Raw genomic sequence first — 22848 nt, 5'->3', positions numbered from 1 at the left:
GCCGGACAGAAATGAATAGAAAGTATAGCAGTTTTTGAAAAATGACACTATATAAATTGCTGTTAGTTATAGCGGTTTATGAAAAATATTGCATAGTTCAATCCATGGTACACTATAGCAGTTTATATACAGGTGAATTCTCTATCTATACATATATCAACATTTTTTAACAAGATTAAAGATATTTATAATATAATTAATTATATTATAATATAATTATTTATCAAATAAGAGAAAAATATCATTAAACTAAGAATCGAAGGTGGTGTTGCGTAATAGCAACAATAAGTTTAATTTTACATATTTTTTAATAAATAAAAATTTAAGATTTTTACTATCATTCAATTAAATTTATCCATTTTTTTACACAACTATGTACGATTAATTATAGTTGCAATTTTTTTTTTATATTCACAGAACATAAAAGTTAAATTCTTTCCTTAAACATTCTCAAAAGGTAATGAAAATAATTTTTAATATTTTTAAAAAATAATTTTAAATATATTTTTTATACATATTTATTGTTGCTTCTAGAATAAAAATAAAATTTTTAAATTTTATCACAATAATTTTTTATAAGTAAATTATTTGGATAAATTAAATGTTAAAATAACATATTTTTAAAAACAATTTTTAAAAATGAATTAAATTTTTTTAAAACAAACAGTTGAATATTATATTCTTATTATTGTCTAGAATAAAATAGTACTGTACTCTCTATTTTTTAAGTAAATAAAAGTGGTTATTATTGACCTATTGTGCTTAAAAACTTGTATCTAATTTGCTAAAAAATTTAAAAATTAATATTTAGTTTAAAAAATATAAAAGTAAATAAACTTTTAAAATTTAAAATTTGCTATAAAAAATAAGTTAAACAAAAATTAGACACCAATTCATAAGCACCATATAATTAGCCATAAATAAAAAATCAAAAGAAAGTAAAATATGTATAGAAAATCTATATCCTCTAATAGTTTTTGTCCAGTTTATTTTTCCATGTAAATCGCATATGCCTATAATAAATTACGTTTAGCTTGAAAACTGCTACACTCAATTTATATAGATAAAGAAAAATTGCAAATAAGAATACAATTTTAAAAAAATTATAATATGATAAATTTAATTTCTAATCATTTTATTTAATAATTTGTCCATACTAAAAATATAAAAACGACTTTATATTTTTAACAAGCCAACTCATTACAATTCCAGCAAAGTCCTACAAAAAGAAATGAAGTGATTTGAGTTTAGTTATAATGTCAATTCATGGTATTTTTAAATTCAATGGAATTTTTATTTTATCTATTCCAAACAAAGAATTTGATTTTGAAGTAAATCAATTCCAATTCAATTGCGTTTCAAACATTTCTTAAGAAATTTTTTGACAAAAATACTCTATATACACTAAAAATTAATTATTAAATTAAATCAGTCACTATATATATATATATATATATATATATATAAATTTAAAATAGATAAATAATAAAATTTATTTATAATAGTATAAGATTTTTTTTATAAAATATCAAATATATATTTTTATATATAATAGTTGATTAATGACTGAATTTTAGAGGGAGATGTATGTGATTGATATTTAATAAAGACAATATAATGATAAATATATTTCATCCCAAATTAAAAATGGCGCTTGTTAAAAGGGAAATTAAATTTTGAGAATTACACATGAGAAAATTTGTGTACAAAATGTCAAAATCACTAGCACAAAAGGATTCCATTTTCATGTAATATATGCATATGTAGATGCATAATGCATTCAACTATCAACTAACCATAACAGAAAATTGACATTCTAACTAACTAACTAACAAACTTCGGTGGTTAAACTAAACCCTAACTAACCATTTTGGTTAGAGTAAGTCATGACAACTCTTCAAAAAATGGCTGACATTCACGTGACAGTATCACTATCATGTAGTAATAATACGATTAAACAGATTTATATGCGTAACATTAATTATCATTCATTTCTTTCTTCTTTCACCGTCCCATGTGATATATAATAATATAAAACAAGCATGTTATGTAATTATGTTACAGCTAGAGGCTTTTGTGTGAGAAACTGAGAATTAAGTTTTGCTTAGTCACCGATAAAGTAATGCATAAGTAAAGATTAATACGAAAGGAAAAAGTTTATAAAATATAAATATTGGCAGATTATTAATTGAAAAATTAATCTTTAATTTTTTTTAATAACGAATAACTGTTTATATAGAAATATGTATTAGAATAAGAAATGATCTCCTATTTACATTTATAATAAAATTTATAATTAAAATATGAATAAAAAGAGGATATAAAATATATTGATAATTAATTTAAATATTTGGAAAACATTTTATTATGTAGTTGTAAAAAATTTTAATTATTCAATTTACTATAAAAAAAATTAGTTGTTTTAGTGTTAATAGTTTTGTTAAAAGTTTGTAAAAATAATATATATAAAAATAAGTTATGAATAATTCAGCATTTAATTTCTAATACTCATAGAACACTTGAATTTATTATTAACAAAATTGAATAAAATAAGATGTAAATACCACAACATTAAATAATACAAATAAAAAAATTAATTTTATTTAACTTTGGTATTCACCTTTTTTTTGTTCTGCTATCCGATGATAATTTTTTTTGTATTTTCTTAAAAAAATATATTTGTTCTTCTTATATATTTTGAATTTAATTAATTTATGTTTTAAGGATATATTTTAAAAATATAATAATAAAATTTTTTAATATTTTTATATATTCAATGCATCAAAAATATAAAAAAAATAATTTTTATAATAATTTTTATAAAATATTTTTTATGACATATTTAATCAATATTCTTAAAAATTAGGACACAAATTTGTAAAATTTATATATTTTAGAGCTACTAATAATAATAATAATAATAATAATAATAATAATAATAATAATAATAATAATAAATAAATAAATAAATAAATAAATAAATAAATAAATAAATAAATGAGAGGGAGGAATGGGACAAAGAGCCGAAGAACGTGGCTAGAAACGAGGGTGAGTAATGGACCGACCATACTGATAAAATCTGAAAGAATGGATAAGTAGGAGTGGAGGACCCATTAAATATTCTTTGTAGAAAGTCCAAAATATTAAAAATCTCTTAGTAGGGCCCTCTTTTTAGCCTTCTTCATGAAGTTCTTTGTTCAATGCTGCTTTCGATTTTCCTTTTCTGATTCCTTGACACGTGGTTGGATATAAGCTTGCCGACACTGTACTGGGCAACCACTCCTCTATCATAAAGTTGAAAACACCATTCAATTCGTCGACAACTGGAAAGAAAATACAATAATAATAAGTTAATAACCCTCTCTTACATCGACATTAACTTTTGACATCAAAGAATTGATACCGCATTAGATTTTTTAAAGTTAAAGAATGCATCTCTTTTATTTTGCTGTGAGGAAGGCATAACTTGATGTAAATGCAAGATTATCAAGGTCATCTAGAAAATGGATCTTTTTGTGAAAAAAAAAATTTGAAAAACTAAAATGTAATCTTTTATCTTTAATTTTTTAAGTGGAATTAAAATTAAATAAAAAAATAATAATAAAAAGTTAGATTTTACGCTTAACAGCATCCATTTTTTTTTTCATTGAAAATGATTCACTCCCAGATCATCTACCCTCGCTGGATGCAGATTTTATGAAACGAAAGAATTAATAAAGTAATAAAGAGAAGAACTAATTATTTTTAAATTAAAATAATAAATTTTACCTATGAAGAGAGTTATTAATTTTTTATTTTATCGTTTTCCCAATCTATTTACCTTAAAATATTTAAATTAAGCTTAGCTAACTTATTAAAGGATCGACAAGTAAAACTTTAAAGGGAAATTAATGTGCAAGTCTTTCAAAAGGGAAAAAAAAAGAGAATAAAAAATTTATTAATATTCTCTATTAGAATCGTTATTTTTATTATGATCATTGAAAATTTCAGGTCACTGATAAACAGGAACGGATGTAAAAATATTAAATATTATTATAGAAAGGATAATAATATATAATATTAAAATAAAACTTTTACAAATAAATTATTTAATATAAAATATATTATAAATATATACTAATAAAGATTTTGAAGTATAAAAAATGTGTATATTTTTTATTAATAAAATGATACATATCGATTATTTGTATCAAAATTTATCAATAATAGAATTTATGTTAAATCTTTTAATAATTTTTTTTCAATGTAAATCAAAAGATACTTAGCAAGAAATTTATCTTTTATTTTATTTTTGAATTTATTTTTTATAATATTCATAGCTGAAAATACTCAGCAGTAGTTAAAACAGAAAGAGTTAATACCAAACGAAACAAATAATCAATCAAATGATACATTAAAGATTTTTCTGTCTTCGTTAGCTTTTGGCATAACTCAAAAATTGTGCACAAATTACTTAATTCAACATAATTAAAAAATCAAATTTATAATATTAAGTTTGCATTCTAACATAAAATTTCTCTTAATCACTAATTTATTTGGATAAAACTATTTTACTATTTTATTTGTTTTTTAAATATTAAAAATTATTAATATTTAGACTGAATGTTAATTTATACTAGACTAAATATTAAGTATTTTTTAAATAAAAAATATAATTGTATAATATATAATAATTTTATATATAAGGGGCTTGCTCCTTAGGTCCACCCGCTAATAAAGAATTTGAATTTGATTGGCACAAATATTTTGACTCAAAGTGAAAGTAAGAATTGAAGAATATTATTAATAAAATTAAAAAGTATTAATAAAAACGAATAAAAATGAAGTCTTGAAAACGAAAATGGACAATTTTTCTAACAAGAGTTAGAAAATGAAGCATTATGACTCCCCGTTCAAGTCAAATGGAGTTTTTTTGGAAAAAAAAAAATATGTCTCGACTTGGGACGATAAATATAAATGAAAAGAAAAAAGTGGAGAAATGTGAAAATAGCACCATTGAAAAAAAGGAAGTAAAATGGAAATATTTAGTCAAATTTCACAAGGATGCATAATCTAATCAACAAAAATTATGAGTTAAGTCTTAAAATGGTCCCTGAAGTTATACTCAAATTTTAAAGTAGTCCCTGAATTTAATAGTTATCCAATTTCATCCCTGAAGTTGTACGCCAGGACCCACAATCGTCCTTGTAGCAATTTTCGTCCATCTGGCTCTACTGAAAAGCTGATCTGAATTCCTCTGTAACACGCTGGCAAAGAGTTAACGACTTAGTATTTGCTGTAGATCGTAAATGACGTAAAACGACGTCGTTTCACTCTCAAAACTTCACTCCCTCAATGTTAAACTAACGTATTGTCTCCCCCTCTCAAAACACAACACAAACAAAGGTCTTTTTTTTTCCTTACACTCATCAATGGCGTTTGTGCGATTGCTATAACTGCAACGATTTTCTTCGAAAACTACGGCTGTGGAGGATCGGTTTCATCATCTTCATCAGACATGCTCTAGAGGATCAATTTCATCATCTTCATCAGACAAAGAGTACTGAAGGCTAATTTCTCTGAAACAAGTAAGCAAAAAAAAAGAAAAAAAATATGTGATAACAAGAAAACTCTATTTTTTTATATTGTTGTTAATTTAATATTTTCAATAGTTGAATAGATTTTCTTCGAGTGTAATGTGTGGCTATGCATGCTTTTGTTTTGTGCTATTTGCTAGGGTTTGATTGGAACTAGTTTTCTTAGTGGTTAGGCCAATAAAATTATAGAATAACTAATGGTTATTTGTTAAAGTGAAAATTTGTTTTTTATGTGTTAGGATTTACTGTATTTACAGTTGAGAACACGGTTTTATATTTTAGTTGTGAAGTTTTCAATTTGATAATGTGGTTGAAGATAATGAATCTGATTATTTAATTTTTTTTTTAAATTACAGATGGATGATCCTTTGATTACCATTATATTTCACCATGAAGCGTCATTTATCACAGAGTATGATAGAAGTATGTCTTGTAATGGTAGAGAAATTTCTGAGTTGTCGAGAGTTGATATAGACACACTGGATGTCTTTTTCGTCCGAGACTACTACAAGAATATTAGGTATGACAAGGTGATTCAATCTTAGTGGCGGGTACCTAATAGGCCTTTGCAAACTGGTCTAAGAGATATCACAGATAATAAAAAGCTCATGGAGATGTGTTACCTTACTCAGAAGAACAAAGGAGTTATCCATGTGTACTACGAACATGGAGTCTCTGAACCTTTGTATAATGAGGAAGCAGAACCAGTATCATCTAAAGATAAGAAGTTGATGGTGATACAAAATTTTATTCCCACCACCAATGTCACAATCAAACCAACTCCCACCACAAACACTATCAACTCCAGCTTTTGAACCAAGCCACACAACTATCCCTACCCAAAAAATAATCTCCACAACAAAGTCTACTAATAAATTGTGTCTAGGACCAAAATAAAAGATCCCACCTATTGCAATTTCTGTTAGTAAACCAAATTCATTGGCCAAATTCTTTGCAATTCTTAGTACTAAGCCTAACTCACCACAAAAAACAATGGCCCAACCCACTAGAACTAAGCCCAACTTGCCACAAAAAATAATGGCCCAATCCACTGTAATTTCTAAACTATGATCCAAATTGAAAGAAACCAAGAAGTATGATGTATCAAAGAGAGGCTCTAAAAATCTAAAAAGTGGAGCACCACATGTAAGAAGGCTTTTAACAAGAGCAATTGCTATTGAAACTATTGGAAGATCATCTGCTAAGGAAAAACAATCCCAAAAGATGTTTGTGACTTTGTCTAGCTCAGATGAATCTTTAAATAGCCATGACAGTGATGATAGTATAGAGAATGAACCATATCGGCCTGGTGGTAATAAGGTGTCAAGTGAGGAAGAAGGTGTTGTAAAAAGATCATCAGAAAAGAAGACTGATGTTAAACTAAAAACTAGGACAGATAAAAAACTTACAAAACAAAAGAGAGCTGTTATAGTTGAGGATGATAGTCCTGTGTGAGCAGACTCAGGGTCTGAGGATGACAAATTATTTTTTAGACCGGTTCCCGAGTTTGGTGATATGACACCATGTTATGATGCCCAAGATGAAGCTTATCATGAATCTGATGGTAGAGACTCATAGCATTCAGAAGAAATGAAGACTCCTCCAAACTCTGAGGATGAGTTAGAAAAGGTTGATTCAGATGAGGTATTTTCTGTGTTTAGAGAAGGAGGAAGGTTTGGAGAGCTTACCTTGAGGTTGGAAAGACATTCACTACAAAGATGGAGTTTAAAGAGGCTGTGCATGAGTATTGTATTCAGGAGGGTAGGAGGATCTAATTTAAGAAAAATGATAGTATAAAGAGCTATGTGTAAGGATGAGAGCAGTAGTTGGTTTGTGTATGCTTCTTGTAACAGTGAGAGCAATTGCTGACAGATCAAGACCTTCATGGATGACCACACTTGTCCAAGAGAGACAAAAAATAGACTGACTAATAGAAAGTGGCTAGCTTGCAAATTGGTGAAGAAACTAAGAAAGTATCCTAATCTAAAACATTCTGAGGCTACATAATATTTCAAGACAAAGTGTGATTTGGATCTGAACAAGTCTTCACTGACTTGGGTTTTAGGAGATGCTAGAGCTATTGTGTATGGTGATGCTGCTGCCCAACATAAGATGAAGGATTATAGGCTGACACTGCTAAAGAGTAATTCAAGCTCTACTATGACAGTTGGTGTTATACCTCAACCCAACCCTGATGATAACCCAATCTTTGAAAAGATGTACATTTGTTTGGATGTATGTAAAAGAGGGTTTTTAACTGGTTGTAGACCTCTTATAGGCTTGGATGGTGCTTTTCTGAAGACCCAACATGGTGATCAAATTCTATCTGCTATTGGCCAAGATTCAAACAATCACATGATGTGATTGCCCATGCAATTGTTCCTGTTGAAAATAGTGACAACTGGAGGTGGTTTTGGAATTACTTCATCAAGATTTGGGAGATTACAAGTAAAATAAGTTGTGTTTTATATCAGATATGCAGAAAGTTTGTAATTAAGTTAAGTTTATTGTGTATAGCTAGTACCTGACTCATTGATTTTTTTATTAATTATTATATAATTAGTGTGTAATTAGTTTATTGCGGAAAAGTTGGGAGAAAGTAGCAACTGACTTGAAACATTTTTGCTGTATAATTTTGAGTTATTTTGTACTATCAAAATATTTGTATAAGCTATAAGTTAGAATTGCATTATATATGGTTCATTTTTAGCAAACATTTGAGTGAAATCACATGAACTCATGGAGTGGATTTAAATTGAATTTATGAAAGATCAAATATAAATAATTAAATTTTTAGCTGTTGTTATTTGACTGTTATTTGGTTATTGATAAGTGTTAACTATTCATTTTCATAGTTCTTGAACTGCTGTTTAGTTATTGAACTGCTGTTTATACATGTTGAACAAAAGGACCCATTAAATGTCACTTATAAAAATTTAGGGACCAATTAGATATCACGTATGCAACTTTAGGAACTATTTTGATACTCGATAACAAGTCTTATAACTATTGTTTTATTAAATCAGGACCTCATCCATGCAGTTAAGAAAGTATTTTCAAATGTCCATCACAAATTCTGTGTTTGGCATTTATGGAGGAACTTCGATAAGCAATGAAAGAAACTATATGAAATTGTGCAAGGTGTACTAGCCAGGATGGATTCCTTGAAATTATCAAAAAGATTGAGAGGGTTAATAAGGATGCTTGAGATTATTTGAACAAGTGGCCTAGAGACTTTTGGAGCCAAAATTTCTTCAGTAATGCACCTAAAATAGAAAATATCTGTAATAATACTTGTGAAGTCTTCAACTCTAGGATCAAAGAAGCTAGAGCCAAGCCTATTATCACACTCTTAGAAGAAGTCAGGATGTCTGCTATGAGGTCTATAGCTAATTAGCTATTAACAAAGTCAAGCTTAATTCGAACATTAGAATTCTACCTCCAATACAGCGCAACAGATTAGAAAAGATAAGGAAGGAATAAAAAAACTAGGTCCCTATGTGATCTAGTGACACAAACTACAAAAAATTCGAAGTTCATGGCTAGCTAACCAACATGGTTGTGGACTTGAGAAAGAGGCTCTGCACATGTAATTTCTGACAATTGAGTGATAATATTTTTTTTACATATTTATTGTTATCTTGTTATTGTTATCCATGAGTGGCAATTGAGTTTATAGTTGGCTTATTATTGTTATCTTTGTTGTTATGTTAATTCTATTTAGTGATGTCATGTGTGCATGCTTGTGCTGTATTGGTAAGGACTAGTAAAAGACCGGATGAATTTTGTTACAAGTGGTTGACTATGGAAGCATATAATAACACATATGTCTTCCATATCAATTCAATTCTAGGTCAAGCATTATATAAAAATTCACCATATAACAGACCACAAGTAACAAAATTTAGAAAGAAGCCAGGACCAATTAAAAAAAGAATAAAAAAGGATGCAGATGAGGAATCAAGTAGGAGTAAAAAGCAGAGGACCAAACTAAAAAGAATTTTTTAAAAAAGTTACTGTCGTTATTGTGGTGAAGCATGACACACCAAAAGAAATTGTGCAAAAAGAGCTGCTGATGAAGAGGCTACTGCTACTACAAAGGCTACTACTGCTAATGGTGGTGAAAGTCAAGCTAACAATTCTACTACAATTTGACCGATAAATGGTGGTGAAGCCACTCCTATTCCACAACCTCAGACTAAAATCCAGCTTGAACTTAGTCAACCACCCTTGTCAGAAACTAATGACTTTCAACAGGTTCACAATATTAAATGACATTGATTTTATTAAATACATATTCTTATCAATTTTACTAATTATTTTACATATTTTCACTGATAGAGGTTTCATCCACCCTTGTTAGACCACCAAAACTCCCTCTCACAAGAAAGTTCTCCAAAACTACAAAATCAACTTCAGGAAGTAGCAATTTATCATCAAGCATCCCAGCTGTTGTCACCCCATCAGCTAGCACTCCACCAGCAAAGAATCATTCACTTAATCTTATGCAATGTGCAATACAAGGGCTATAAGGCTTGAAAACTTTTTGAAGTTTGTGTCCAACCCTGGATTCACATCACCCAGAATAAAAAAATGAAGACTTAGATTATTATGTATATAGAACAATTAGTGTTTTGGTCAATCTATTTTATTTAGATTATTTAATTTTAATTCTATATTAATTAGGATTCTATATTTTATGACTTTGTAAGGCTTTAATTATAAAAATTTTGACTTCATGAATGGACAACATTTCTTGGTGAATAATATTTTGGCTGTGTTCCATTATATTATGGACAAGAATTATAATATAGATAGATAGATTAGTATTTTATATTTTTCTCTAATTTTTAAAATATGCAAGCACATTGATGTCTTTTACTTAATTTGTATTTCTTTCAAACAAAAAGACAGGTATAAATACATGCATATAACATGTCATTTTTTTTTTCAGATACAATTGGCCAAATTACCTATCCAACTTTAAGAGAAGAACAACTACTATAATCAGCAGCATAAATACAAACACTAAAATTCAACCCATTTTTAAAATCCTAACTTTAGACTCTAACCTTCCAAGTTTTCAAGCAATCTTCATCTGTCATTCTTCATTGTCAATTGAAGGGCTTGTTCTACCATCAAATGTTATCACATCTTCTTCCAGAATTTTATCTACCCACAGAAACAACCCACACCACCTCTTACCTACGGTTTGCACCCAAGAAAGTGAATCAACCAAGTTTATATCTAGAAATACAGCAAACAACAATAACCACTTACAATGTAGTTTGGGCAACCAAAGAACAGTCTTTCTGGGTTAGAATCCGTCCCTGACCATCGTAACACTAGTCTCGACCCGCACCCACACTATTTTGGCAAATGTGAATCTCTGTTTCTAGTCATTCTCCTCATAATGCTTCCAAAAGATCATGAGTTGTTCGAGCTCCCAGCTGCATTGCTCGCGCTAGCCATAACCGTGTGGCTTTGAAGATGGAGAAGTCAAGATAAGAGAATACAAGCGAAAAGATGAGAAGAGAGTGGGCACTGCAGAGAGTGATCTTCAAATTTGGGGATTATGATTTTTAACTTCAATTTAGGGACCAAATTGAATAAAAAAAACTTTATTCATCCACGTCAGCTAGCCGTTTCTTTGCCAGCGTGTCACAGAGGAGTCCAAATCAACTCTCCAGTGGAGCCAGGTGGATGGAAATTGCTACAAGGATGATTGTCGGTCCCGGCATACAACTTTAAGGATGAAATTGGGTAACTATTAAATTCAGGGGCTACTTTAAAAGTTGAGTGTAAATTCAGGGATCACTTTGAGACTTAACTCCAGAAATGATAAATATAAGAACAATTTCAATGAGACATTTTTTGGATATTAGTTTTGATTTTTACAATAACTGAACTGATTTGAAATTGAAACTTGCATTGGAGACAATTTTTGATATGATACTGATATCAGTAAAAAGATATCGTATCATTTAAAAAAAGATTAGTAAAATACTACTATTTGTATATCTATTAAACATATTAAATGAACATTGTAACTTTCTTATGTAACGTTAAATTGAAATAAAATCAAGCATTGGAATAACGAATTTCACATTGAGTTTTAAATTAATTTTTATGATATATGATTTTACAAATATTTATGTGATATAAAGTAAGATCCAAAATGAAATGAAATGAAGTTAAATTCAAGTATTGTGAATGCTCTAAGAATCATAATTGAAACGTGTTTAATTAAAAAAAAAAAAAAAAACCATTTCTAAGAACGTAGTGGACTTAAAAGAGTTTAATATCCAAGGAAGTAGTAATCACTTCCCAAGATAGAAAGAACTGTTTGACAAAAGAAATCCAGAATGTGGATAGTCATACTTGATCACTAAAAAAAAACTATTTTAAACTAAGAAACCCATCTATAAATAGGGGATCTGAAGGTCAAATCGGAGACTTTTATTTTACTATTCACCAAGACATTAAAACTCTCCGAAGAACTCCTATGTCACATTGAAAAATCATGAAGTGCCTATGGCTCTGAATGGTGGAAGCAATTTAATTTATCTTCGTTTTCGTTGTTCTTCATTTCATTATTGTTTTCTTTGTCAGTTTTTACTCTTCAATTCATTTATTTTCCAGCATTTCAGTTTTAAATTTCATTTCAAATCAGAACGTAATCTATTTCTCTCAAAGTTTTTGAAATATTTTTTGTTTGTAAACTTTTCCAGAGTTAATACAATTTAATTATTTTTATTTTACTGTGTCGAGCATCTATCAATAAGTCTCTCGGTCGAATTTTTTGAGAAGACATATGTATTCTCCAAATTAAAATATTGATACAAATTTAATTGACACAAAATGTTGAGGTTGAAATCAAAATTCAAGCAAAGCAGAGTTACCTTCAGAAGTTATGATATAAGTATTTTCTAGATAAATAATTAAGGGTAAAAAGGCACGAACAAATATACCTAAGAACTCTTAGATTATTAAGCTTTTATTGATTTGATATTTTAAAACAAAAAAATAAATATAATTATACTTTCTCTTAATTTTAATTATATTTTCTTATCTCTTGCCAAAATTACACTCAATTTTTTATTTCCTTCTTTAAATATATGCAAAGATATTGTTATTGTTATTGTTTAAAAAATTTGAGAATCAACAAAAATCAAAACTATGTATTTTTCTAATCATTTTTTTATCATATATATAAATAAACAATTGTTAATATTTAGTTTTCAAACACAAAAATAATAACTTCAAATTAATCATTTCAAAATTTTTTTTAGTTTGGGAGAAAGTTATAATCAAATTCTACTTACAATATTAGCGTGTGAATTTTGTTCAAGTTATTATTTTCCCGAACTTGTTTTTTTTTTTGTTAGTTTTGGTTTGTAGTAATATTATATTGTTGTTACTTTCTATAATAGCTTTTACGGGTGTTTATTTTGTGGTCGGATCTGTAAACTATTTAATTTTGCTTAAACCAAAAAAAAAAAAAAAAAAGAAACACTGAATGCATTATACAAATGACATTATGTAAAGTGATTTTATTGGGAAGAAAAAAAAAGGAAATATATAGTTTTGACTTTTGTTTGTTTTCAAATTTTTAATCATTTATTATTATTATTATTATTATTATTATTATTATTATTATTATTATTATTATTATTGTTCATACCCTGCCCAATAAATAGGGCCCAGGACCCAAGCAAAGACGCCCAACCCAAAGGGTTGAGCGTCTCCCCAGCACCAGCCTTCATCCCAGAAGTCGGTACTGAACACGACCTGTTCTTGGGAAGTCGGATACGAGGGTCAGCTGGCAGATAACACTCATTTAAATGAGTAACTGCCCCTAGAAACTCTCTAACCACTTCATAGAGCCATATCTTAACTTCCCTAAGATATGGGAACGGTTATCCACCTAAAAAGGTGGCACTACTCCAGCGGTGGTTATTGGTTCACCACTATAAATACCCTGACACCCCTCAGGTATCACTAAGTTCCAATATACATTCAAACCTGCTCCCACTCTTGCTAACTTAGGCATCGGAGTGTCTTTGCAGGTACCACCCCCCATTCTTTCTCACGCACAAGTCGGACGGAGGAACACCGAGTACCAGGTTCACTCGATAGTCACCTCCCTCACTTGTTTGGGCCAACCGACGCCATCCGGCCCATTAATCTCCGGTTACCCACCGTAACATTGGCGCCGTTGCCGGGGACCCGAGAGATCAACCAGTGATGGCGGATAGATCCCCTGAAGAGGGTCATGTGGAGACAGATTCTGAACAAGAGAATTTGAACACTGGAAACAATGAGGCAGATCAGACCCTCCACCAGGAAGCCAATGATCAACATAGGGAAGGCACCTCCGGAATAAAAAATCCGAAGGTGAACTCCTCGGAGGGGCACGAATCAGAAAAAGAAGGACCCGCCCACACTAGTGAGCTTATGGGATTAATCCATAGCCGCCTCGAGCAGCTAGAACAGGAGAGGGAACGATAAAAGGAAGCCGAAAAGAACCTAAAAGAGGAGATGGAGCGACGAAAAGAGTTAGAAAGAAAACTCTTAAAATTGGAATCCTCCCTCAAAGGTCGGAATTCCCACGGCGATAGAGAAGATTCTCCCTTAGGAGAGAAAGATCCTTTTAGCAAGGACATAATGAGGGCAAAAGTTCCAAGAAACTTTAGAAGCCCCGATATGGACCTCTACGACGGAACCACTGATCCAAAGCATCATCTGAGTAACTTTAAAAGTCGGATGTATCTGACTGACGCTTCTGACGCTACGCGATGCAAAGCTTTTCCGACAACCTTGTCAAAAGCAGCGATGAAGTGGTTCGACAGCCTCCCCCCGAGGTCAATTACCAGTTTTGAAGACCTCTCAAGAAAGTTCTTGATGAGGTTCTCCATCCAGAAGGACAAAGTAAAGCATACACCAAGTCTCCTGGGAATAAAACAGGAGGTTGGGGAGTCCTTACGGGCCTATATGGAAAGATTCAACAAAGCATGTTTGGAGATTCAAGACCTGCCCACCGAAGCAGTCATCATGGGGCTAGTCAATGGTCTTAGAGAAGGCCCCTTCTCACAGTCCATATCAAAAAGACACCCCGCCTCTTTAAATGATGTACAGGAAAGAGCTGAAAAGTACATCAATATGGAAGAAAACGCTAGGCTAAGAGACCCGAGTTTGCGACCCGGTCACCCTCCCTCAACGAAAGAAAGGGAGAGGGAAGCTAAGAAGAAGGAAGAACTCGGCCTCGATAGGCCAAGAAAATATCACTCTTATACTCCACTGAAAGTTCCTGTGGTGGATGTGTATAGAGAAATTTGCAATAGCGAAAGGTTGCCTCCTCCCAGGCCCATTAAAAATAAAAGAGGAGGGAGCCGCGGTGATTACTGTGAGTACCATAAAATATATGGGCACTCCACAAACGACTGTTACGACCTTAAAAATGTGATAGAAAAACTGGCCAGAGAAGGTCGGCTAGACAAATATCTCACAGAAAGGTCGGACAGTCATGGAAAAAGAAAGCGAGACGATATGGATAAAAGAGACCCACCACCACAAACTCCGGAAAGACATATCCATATGATCTCAGGAGGGTTTGCGGGAGGGGGCTCACAAAATCCTCTCGTAAAAGACATCTCAAGAGAATTTACCAGGTCGAAGAGGGATCCTCCGACCTCCCAACCATTTCATTCACAAAGGAAGACGGGCAAGGGATAATCCCTGGGCACGACGACCCAGTGGTAATCACCATGATCCTGGCAAATGCCCACCTACACAGAACACTAGTAGACCAAGGAAGCTCGGCGGACATCCTCTTCAAGCCCGCTTTCGACAAACTAGGATTAGATAAGAAGGAGTTAAGAGCCTACCCCGACACCTTGTACGGGTTAGGCGACACGCCAATAAAGCCACTAGGATTTTTGCCCCTCCACACCACCTTTGGAAAGGGGGAGAAGACAAAGACTCTGAGTATAGACTTTATAGTCATCGACGTGGGGTCGGCCTATAATGCTTTAATCGGCAGAGCCACCCTTAATCGACTCGGAGCGGTGGTATTGACACCCCACCTTTGCATGAAATTCCCGACCTCAGCAGGGATAGCAACGGTGAGGGGAGATCAGAAGCTAGCAAGGAAATGCTACAATGAAAGCCTAAACCTGAGAGGAAAAGGCAAAGAAGTTCACACAATAGAGCTCGGTGGAGCAAGGATTAAAGAAGAGCTGCGACCCCAGCCCGGGGGAAAAACCGAGGAGATTCAGGTCGGCGAAGAGAAAGGAAAAAACACTCACATAGGAGCCAACCTAGGGGAAACCCTAAGACAAGGGTTGACCAAGCTCCTAAGAGATAATTCCGATCTCTTCGCCTGGAAGGCCTCCGACATGCCTGGGATGGATCCCGAGCTCATGTCCCACAAGCTTTCGGTCTACTCGGGATCTCGACCGGTACAACAGCGAAGACGCAAGCTCGGCCCAGAGCGAGCTCTAATAGTAGGGGAGCAAGTACAAGCGCTCCTAGAAGCCGGTTTCATCAGAGAAGTCAAATATCCAACATGGCTAGCCAATGTAGTGCTAGTCAAAAAACAAAATGGTAAATGGAGAATGTGCGTCGACTACACCGACTTAAATAAGGCATGTCCCAAGGACCCTTATCCACTACCAAGCATTGACGCCCTAGTAGACTCTAGCTCAGGGTATCAATACCTGTCGTTCATGGACGCCTACTCAGGATATAACCAAATCCCGATGTATGAACCAGACCAGGAAAAAACATCATTCATCACGCCCAGAGCTAACTTTTGCTACGTGGTCATGCCATTTGGATTGAAAAATGCAGGGGCCACATATCAGAGGCTGATGAATAAGGTGTTTGCCCCCCACTTAGGGAGCTTAATGGAAGCATACGTCGACGATATGCTGGTAAAAACCAAGAAGGAAGTCGACCTCCTATCCGACCTTTCACAAGTCTTTGACACCATAAGGTTGCACGGGATGAGACTAAATCCTGCAAAGTGCACCTTCGCGGTGGAGGCAGGAAAATTTCTAGGATTCATGCTAACACAAAGAGGGATCGAAGCCAATCCCGACAAGTGTAGAGCTATCCTAGAGATGAAAAGCCCGACTTGTTTGAGAGAGGTCCAACAGCTGAATGGCCGACTAGCAGCTCTCTCCAGATTTTTGGCAGGATCAGCACTAAGATCCCTTCCACTGTTCTCCCTATTGAGAAAGGGGCACCAGTTTGAGTGGACTCCCGAATGCGAGGAGGCGTTCCAGGAGTTCAAAAAGTTTTTGAGCCAACCTCCTATTTTGACCCGACCTATAGCCGGAAAAGACCTCGTCCTATACCTATCCGTGGCAGACAAGGCTGTCTCAGCAGCCTTGATAAGAGAAGACGAGGTCGGTCAACACCCAATCTATTTCATCAGTAAAGTTCTACAGGGCCCTGAGCTAAGGTATCACAAATTAGAAAAGTTTGCCTACTCCTTAGTAATAGCCTCTCGAAGGCTACGGCCTTACTTCCAAGCTCACACAATAAGAGTCCGCACGAACCAACCCATGAAGCAAATCCTCCAAAAGACGGATGTTGCAGGAAGAATGGTTCAATGGGCAATAGAGCTCTCCGAGTTCGACTTGAAGTACGAAACTCGGACGGCGATTAAAGCCCAGTGCCTCGCCGACTTCATTGCAGAATATGCAGGGGATCAAGAGGATAAACCAACTACCTGGGAACTCTACGTGGATGGATCCTCCAATAAAATAGGAAGCGGCGCAGGCATAATATTGGTAGATGAAAGGGGAACCCAGATAGAGGTCTCCCTCAAGTTTGAGTTCCCAGCTTCAAATAATCAGGCAGAATATGAAGCCTTGATCGCAGGATTAAAGCTGACAGAAGAAGTCGGTGCTACCAAGGTAATGGTATACAGTGACTCTCAAGTGGTGACCTCCCAAATAAGTGGAGAATATCAGGCAAAAGACCCAAATATGAAGAAATACTTGGAAAAAACTCTGGAGCACCTCGGGCGTTTTGCAGAAACCGAGGTCACGCACATAACTCGGGACCTAAATAGCAGAGCAGACGCCCTATCCAAGTTAGCAAGTACCAAGCCAGGGGGAAATAACAGAAGCCTGATCCAAGAAACTCTCCAGGAACCTTCAGTGGTAAAAATGGAAGACAAACAAGAAGTCTTTGAAGTGGTCGGATTAAACCTCGGATGGATGAACCCCTTGGTCGAATACCTGAAATTCGACATCCTCCCCAAGGAGGAAAAGGAGGCAAAGAAAATCCGAAGGGAAGCGCAACACTATACCTTGGTGAAAAATATTCTCTATAGAAGAAGGATATCGACACCATTGTTAAAGTGTGTGCCGACCTCAAGAGCCACTGAGGTATTAGAGGAGGTACACAGTGGAATCTGCGGGAACCATCTCGGAGCAAGGTCGTTAGCCAGAAAGGTGATCCGAGCTGGATTCTACTGGCCAACCTTGCAGAAAGATGCCACAGACTTTGTGAAAAAATGCCAACCATGTCAAATGCATGCAAATTTCCACGTGGCCCCCCCAGAGGAGCTCATCAGTGTCACCTCCCCATGGCCCTTTGCAAAATGGGGAATGGATTTGTTAGGTCCTTTTCCCCAGGCGCCAGGACAAGTTAAATACCTAATAGTGGGAATAGATTATTTCACAAAGTGGATAGAAGCAGAACCACTGGCCACCATCACTGCACAAAGAAGTCGGAGGTTCCTCTACAAAAATATAATCACAAGGTATGGGATACCTTATTCCATTACCACAGATAACGGAACCCAGTTCACCGACTCCACCTTTAGAAGCCTAGTAGCCAGTATGAACATCAAACACCAGTTCACCTTAGTGGAACACCCACAAGCCAATGGGCAAGCCGAAGCAGCCAACAAAGTCATACTGGCAGGGCTGAAGAAAAGATTACAAGATGCGAAAGGAGCTTGGGCTGAAGAGCTCCAACAAGTACTATGGGCTTACAGAACAACCCCCCAATCCGCCACTGGAGAAACACCCTTCCGACTAGTTTATGGCGTAGAAGCCATGATCCCAATAGAGGTCAATGAGCAAAGCCCAAGAGTGATTTTCCACGACGAGATCAGGAATATACAGGGGCATAAAGAGGAGCTCGACTTGCTCCCCGAAATCCGAGAAGAAGCCCAGATAAGAGAAGCAGCATTGAAGCAAAGGATGACCGCGAGATACAACAAAAAAGTCATTCGAAGGAGTTTCACCCCAGATGACTTGGTCCTAATCAGAAACGATATTGGAGTCAACAAATCAGGAGAAGGAAAGCTCGCTGCTAATTGGAAAGGACCATACAAGATCAACGAGGTCTTAGGAAAGGGCTATTATAGGGTAACCGACTTCGACGGCAACGAGTTACCCAGGTCATGGCATGCTTATAATATGAAAAGGTACTACAGCTAAAAGCGAACCCTACTCCCTGATGTACTCTTTTCCCGATTTCATGATTTTTTCCCAAAATCAAAGGGTTTTTTCTGAAAAGGGTTTTTAACGAGGCATCATAGTAGGGGCTAAGGGAAAACAAATAATCAAAAGCCCTTAGTAGCAATAAGGTACCTCCTCAATTAATAAAGATCTCTTTCATTTTAAATATCTCTTTTAAATTCCCTTTTTATTCCCTTTCTACGAAACGCGCCGATTTAAGCTCGACAAAGCGTGAAAATCCCATGAATCGACCTAGATGGTCGTCAGGATAAAACGACGAGGTACAAGTCGGCGTAAAGAGCCTATAGAAGTCGATCATGATAAACTCGGGAGCAGTCCGACTCACAAGACGGAATGCAAAACCGAGTAAAATTAAAATGAATCGCAAAAGTAGCCTAAGTCACAAAAAACTCAATGAAACAAAATTGAGTACTAGGAATAACAAAAAGAGATAGGAAAAAACTAAGGAAAAATAGTAAGGCTGCCTCGAGGATCAAGGAAATTCAGAAAAGCAGGCAAGCCCCAAAGAAAAGGTTTTTTCCAGAAAAGATCAAAGAGTCAAAAGAACCACGAACAGAAAAGCATGCGCGCATAAGGTAACTCAAAACCCTTATCCAAAAAGGGCATTTATTTAAAACGCTAAATTAAACCCTTATTAAAAAAGGGCATCATAAATTGTTTTGTTTACGGCCTTAAAAGGCCAAAAATTGTTCAAACACGAACAAATAAATATAAAGAGTTTAAAAAAGGGGGGGTCCACAGGCCGGACCCCCAATAGCCAAATCACTTCTTTGCAAGAGGAGTAGGAGGATCACCACCACCAGGACTAGGGGTTGGAGAGAAAGTCGGAGGAGCAGCAGAAGAACTCGGAGCGTCCTTAGAGCGAGGAGGGGACTCTATGATCCTCTGCCCCCGAGTCTTCAAATCAGACTCAGACTCCACCACGGGGACAGGAGGATCCACGATGGCACCATCAATGACAACCTTATCAGGGTCCAAAGGAGAAAGGTCCAAGTCAGGAGCAATAACTCCGACCTGCTCCTTGAAAACCCTCCAGGCCTCATCAGCACCATCCGCAATAGAGTCCTCCAACTCGGTATAGGCCTTCCGAGCATTCAGCAAGTCATTCTTTACAGACACAAGATCAGCAAATAAACTGTTGTAGCTGGCTTGCGCTGCTTTCCTCAAATCCACCTCCATGTTGCATTGGGCTTGCAACTTCTGCTCCTTCTCCCGGAGGCTGTCCCTCTCCTCCTTCAGCTTGGCGACTTTCCCCTCCAACTCCCTCTCATGCTCCTGATATATGCGAAGCCTACCCTCCAGCTCCTCGACCCTCGAGGTCGCCCCTAAAGAGCTGATAGGAGTCTTCTCAAATATATCCAAGAGTTTGCCACAAACCCCCGCCGTCTTGAGACTCTCCTCAACCACAGTGGTGAGGTAGTGCCGAACAGAAACATCATCCATACTCATACGAGCATGAGGATAGATGTTCTTTCGGACGAACGCAAGAGCATCCGCCTCACCAGAAGCGCCAGACTCTAAGGTCTTGCGCTTCTTCGGCTCTGGTTCGGGAGTAGGTCGGACGGAAGGGGGTGGCAGAGAGGAAGCAGAGGAAGAAATCACAATAGGTTGGGAGGGAGTCCCAACATTCCGAGGAGGAGGAGAAGGAGAGACAACCACCCTAGCACCACCAGATCTGGCACGAGACTTCGCCTTGGCTTCCTGAACCCTTTGGAAAGACTCTTGAGCATTTCTCTTTGCCATCTCTGCAAAAACAAATTGGTAGCTAAAAGTCAGACAAGTCGGTAAAAGAAATTGCAAGTCGGAAATAAGTGAGAAAACGCAAAAAGCTACCTAGTTGCGACTGGACAAAGGCCGGTGACCCCTGGAGAAATTTTTTAGTATCCAAGTATGGGGCCCTCCCCCACACTTCTCGGAGGAACCCCACAATGGCCGCCTCCACCTCATCCAGGTCGTCCAGACCATATTTCTCGCAGGGGGAGGCCTCCAGCCAATATAAAGGAAATCGGGGAGAAGAATCATCATCCAGGAAAAAGGGGTGGTGACCCTCTACTGCTTGAACTTTGAAAAAATAGTTTTTGAAATCGTGAAAGGATTCGTCAAAAAGGGTAAAAAGCCTCCGACCTTGAATGGCCCGGAAGGACACCCACTGTTGCTTATTATTTAACCCACTGAAGGGCTTGGTCATATGGAAGAGATAGAAGAAAATCCTCAGAGAAGTCGGGAACTCTAAGGCCTGGCTGATAAATTGGTAAATTTTCAAAAAACCCCAAGAGTTGGGGTGAAGCTGGGTGGGAGCAACCCGGCAATGACGCAACACAGACATTTGAAACTCTGAAAAGGGGAGAAAAACGCCCAAACGAGTGACCATACTCTCATACATAAAAAAGAAATGAGGGGCCGTCTCGTCGGCCCTCCCGAAGCAAACCCGGTCTTCTGGACCCGGGACTACCAACTCGTACTTCGGCTCATCTTCTTCAGAAGTACAAATTCTATAGTGAGTACGAAGGTGGGTGATAAATTCAGTATCAACTGAGGGCTCCTCCCCTAGGACCGTAACATCAACCCACTGGGAGAGAGCATCTACGGAAGCCATTTTCTTTTCTTAAAAAGGGTGACAAGAAACCTACAAAAGAAAAGGAAAATCAACACACGGTCTCTAAGGGAAGGGGTACGGAACTAAAGCCTACAAACCAATCTACCTACAAGATAAAGGCATGCAGATAGAAAGCATGTTACAGAAGGGGAAAAAGCTAACCTTTAAGTCTGAAATCAAACTGGAGGAAGTAAAAACCTTCGAAACGCAAGAAATGCAACACGAACGAATGCAGGGAAAATTTGAAAGATCGCAGAAACGAAACAACGAAAGAGAGGGAAAAGTATTTATAAGAACGTTAGGGGCATAATGGTAAAATGGGGGCAATCCTTAATAAAGGTGCACCGTTACCAAGGCCATTAAATCCCTACGCACACCCAACGGACACGACGCTTGATTAGACGTAACCGTCAGAACCGAAAGGTAAAAAAAAAATCACGTCGGTTCTTAAACCATCACGTCGGTCCTCTCGCAAATCGGTCAAGACCCCGAGTTGAATACTCGAACCCAACTCTTAAAAAAAAAAAGAAATTGGGCTCGAGTAGGGGCACTGTTCATACCCTGGCCCAATAAATAGGGCCCAGGACCCAAGCAAAGACGCCCAACCCAAAGGGTTGAGCGTCTCCCCAGCACCAGCCTTTATCCCAGAAGTCGGTACTGAACACGACCTGTTCTTGGGAAGTCGGATACGAGGGTCAGCTGGCAGATAACACTCATTTAAATGAGTAACTGCCCCTAGAAACTCTCTAACCACTTCATAGAGCCATATCTTAACTTCCCTAAGATATGGGAACGGTTATCCACCTAAAAAGGTGGCACTACTCCAGCGGTGGTTATTGGTTCACCACTATAAATACCCTGACACCCCTCAGGTATCACTAAGTTCCAATATACATTCAAACCTGCTCCCACTCTTGCTAACTTAGGCATCGGAGTGTCTTTGCAGGTACCACCCCCCATTCTTTCTCACGCACAAGTCGGACGGAGGAACACCGAGTACTAGGTTCACTCGATAGTCACCTCCCTCACTTGTTTGGGCCAACCGACGCCATCCGGCCCATTAATCTCCGGTTACCCACCGTAACAATTATTATTATTATTATTTAAAAAATAAGAATTGGAGATGTTTTCAAAGGAAGAGATTGTCACGAAGAGAGTAATATTATCAATA

General features: G+C 35.9%; 1 protein-coding gene across 1 annotated transcript; it reads right to left on the bottom strand.

The window, feature by feature from the left end:
* Positions 1–19843: 19843 nt before the first annotated feature.
* LOC148562569 (uncharacterized) lies at positions 19844–21677 on the bottom strand. Its single transcript, XM_088490920.1, has 2 exons — positions 20915–21677; positions 19844–20826 (listed from the first exon to the last, which is right to left on the bottom strand). Exons 1-2 carry the CDS (start codon positions 21675–21677, stop codon positions 19844–19846), a joined length of 1746 nt encoding a protein of 581 aa, XP_088347046.1.
* Positions 21678–22848: the final 1171 nt, after the last annotated feature.

This window comes from Arachis ipaensis, chromosome B6, assembly GCF_059453495.1.
Source record: "Arachis ipaensis isolate K30076 ecotype BB chromosome B6, ASM5945349v1, whole genome shotgun sequence".
NCBI lineage: Eukaryota > Viridiplantae > Streptophyta > Magnoliopsida > Fabales > Fabaceae > Arachis > Arachis ipaensis.
Note: the sequence above shows the minus strand (reverse complement) of the source record. Positions and strands in the feature narration are given on the sequence as shown.

Bases quoted from the DNA above. Each gene is read 5' to 3' on its own strand.
- LOC148562569 (XM_088490920.1), bottom strand. From the start codon at position 21,677: ATGGCTTCCGTAGATGCTCTCTCCCAGTGGGTTGATGTTACGGTCCTA. The intron at 20,827-20,914 runs GTAGCTTTTTGC...TTGTTTTTGCAG, and splicing joins CTTTGTCCAGTCGCAACTAG to AGATGGCAAAGAGAAATGCT.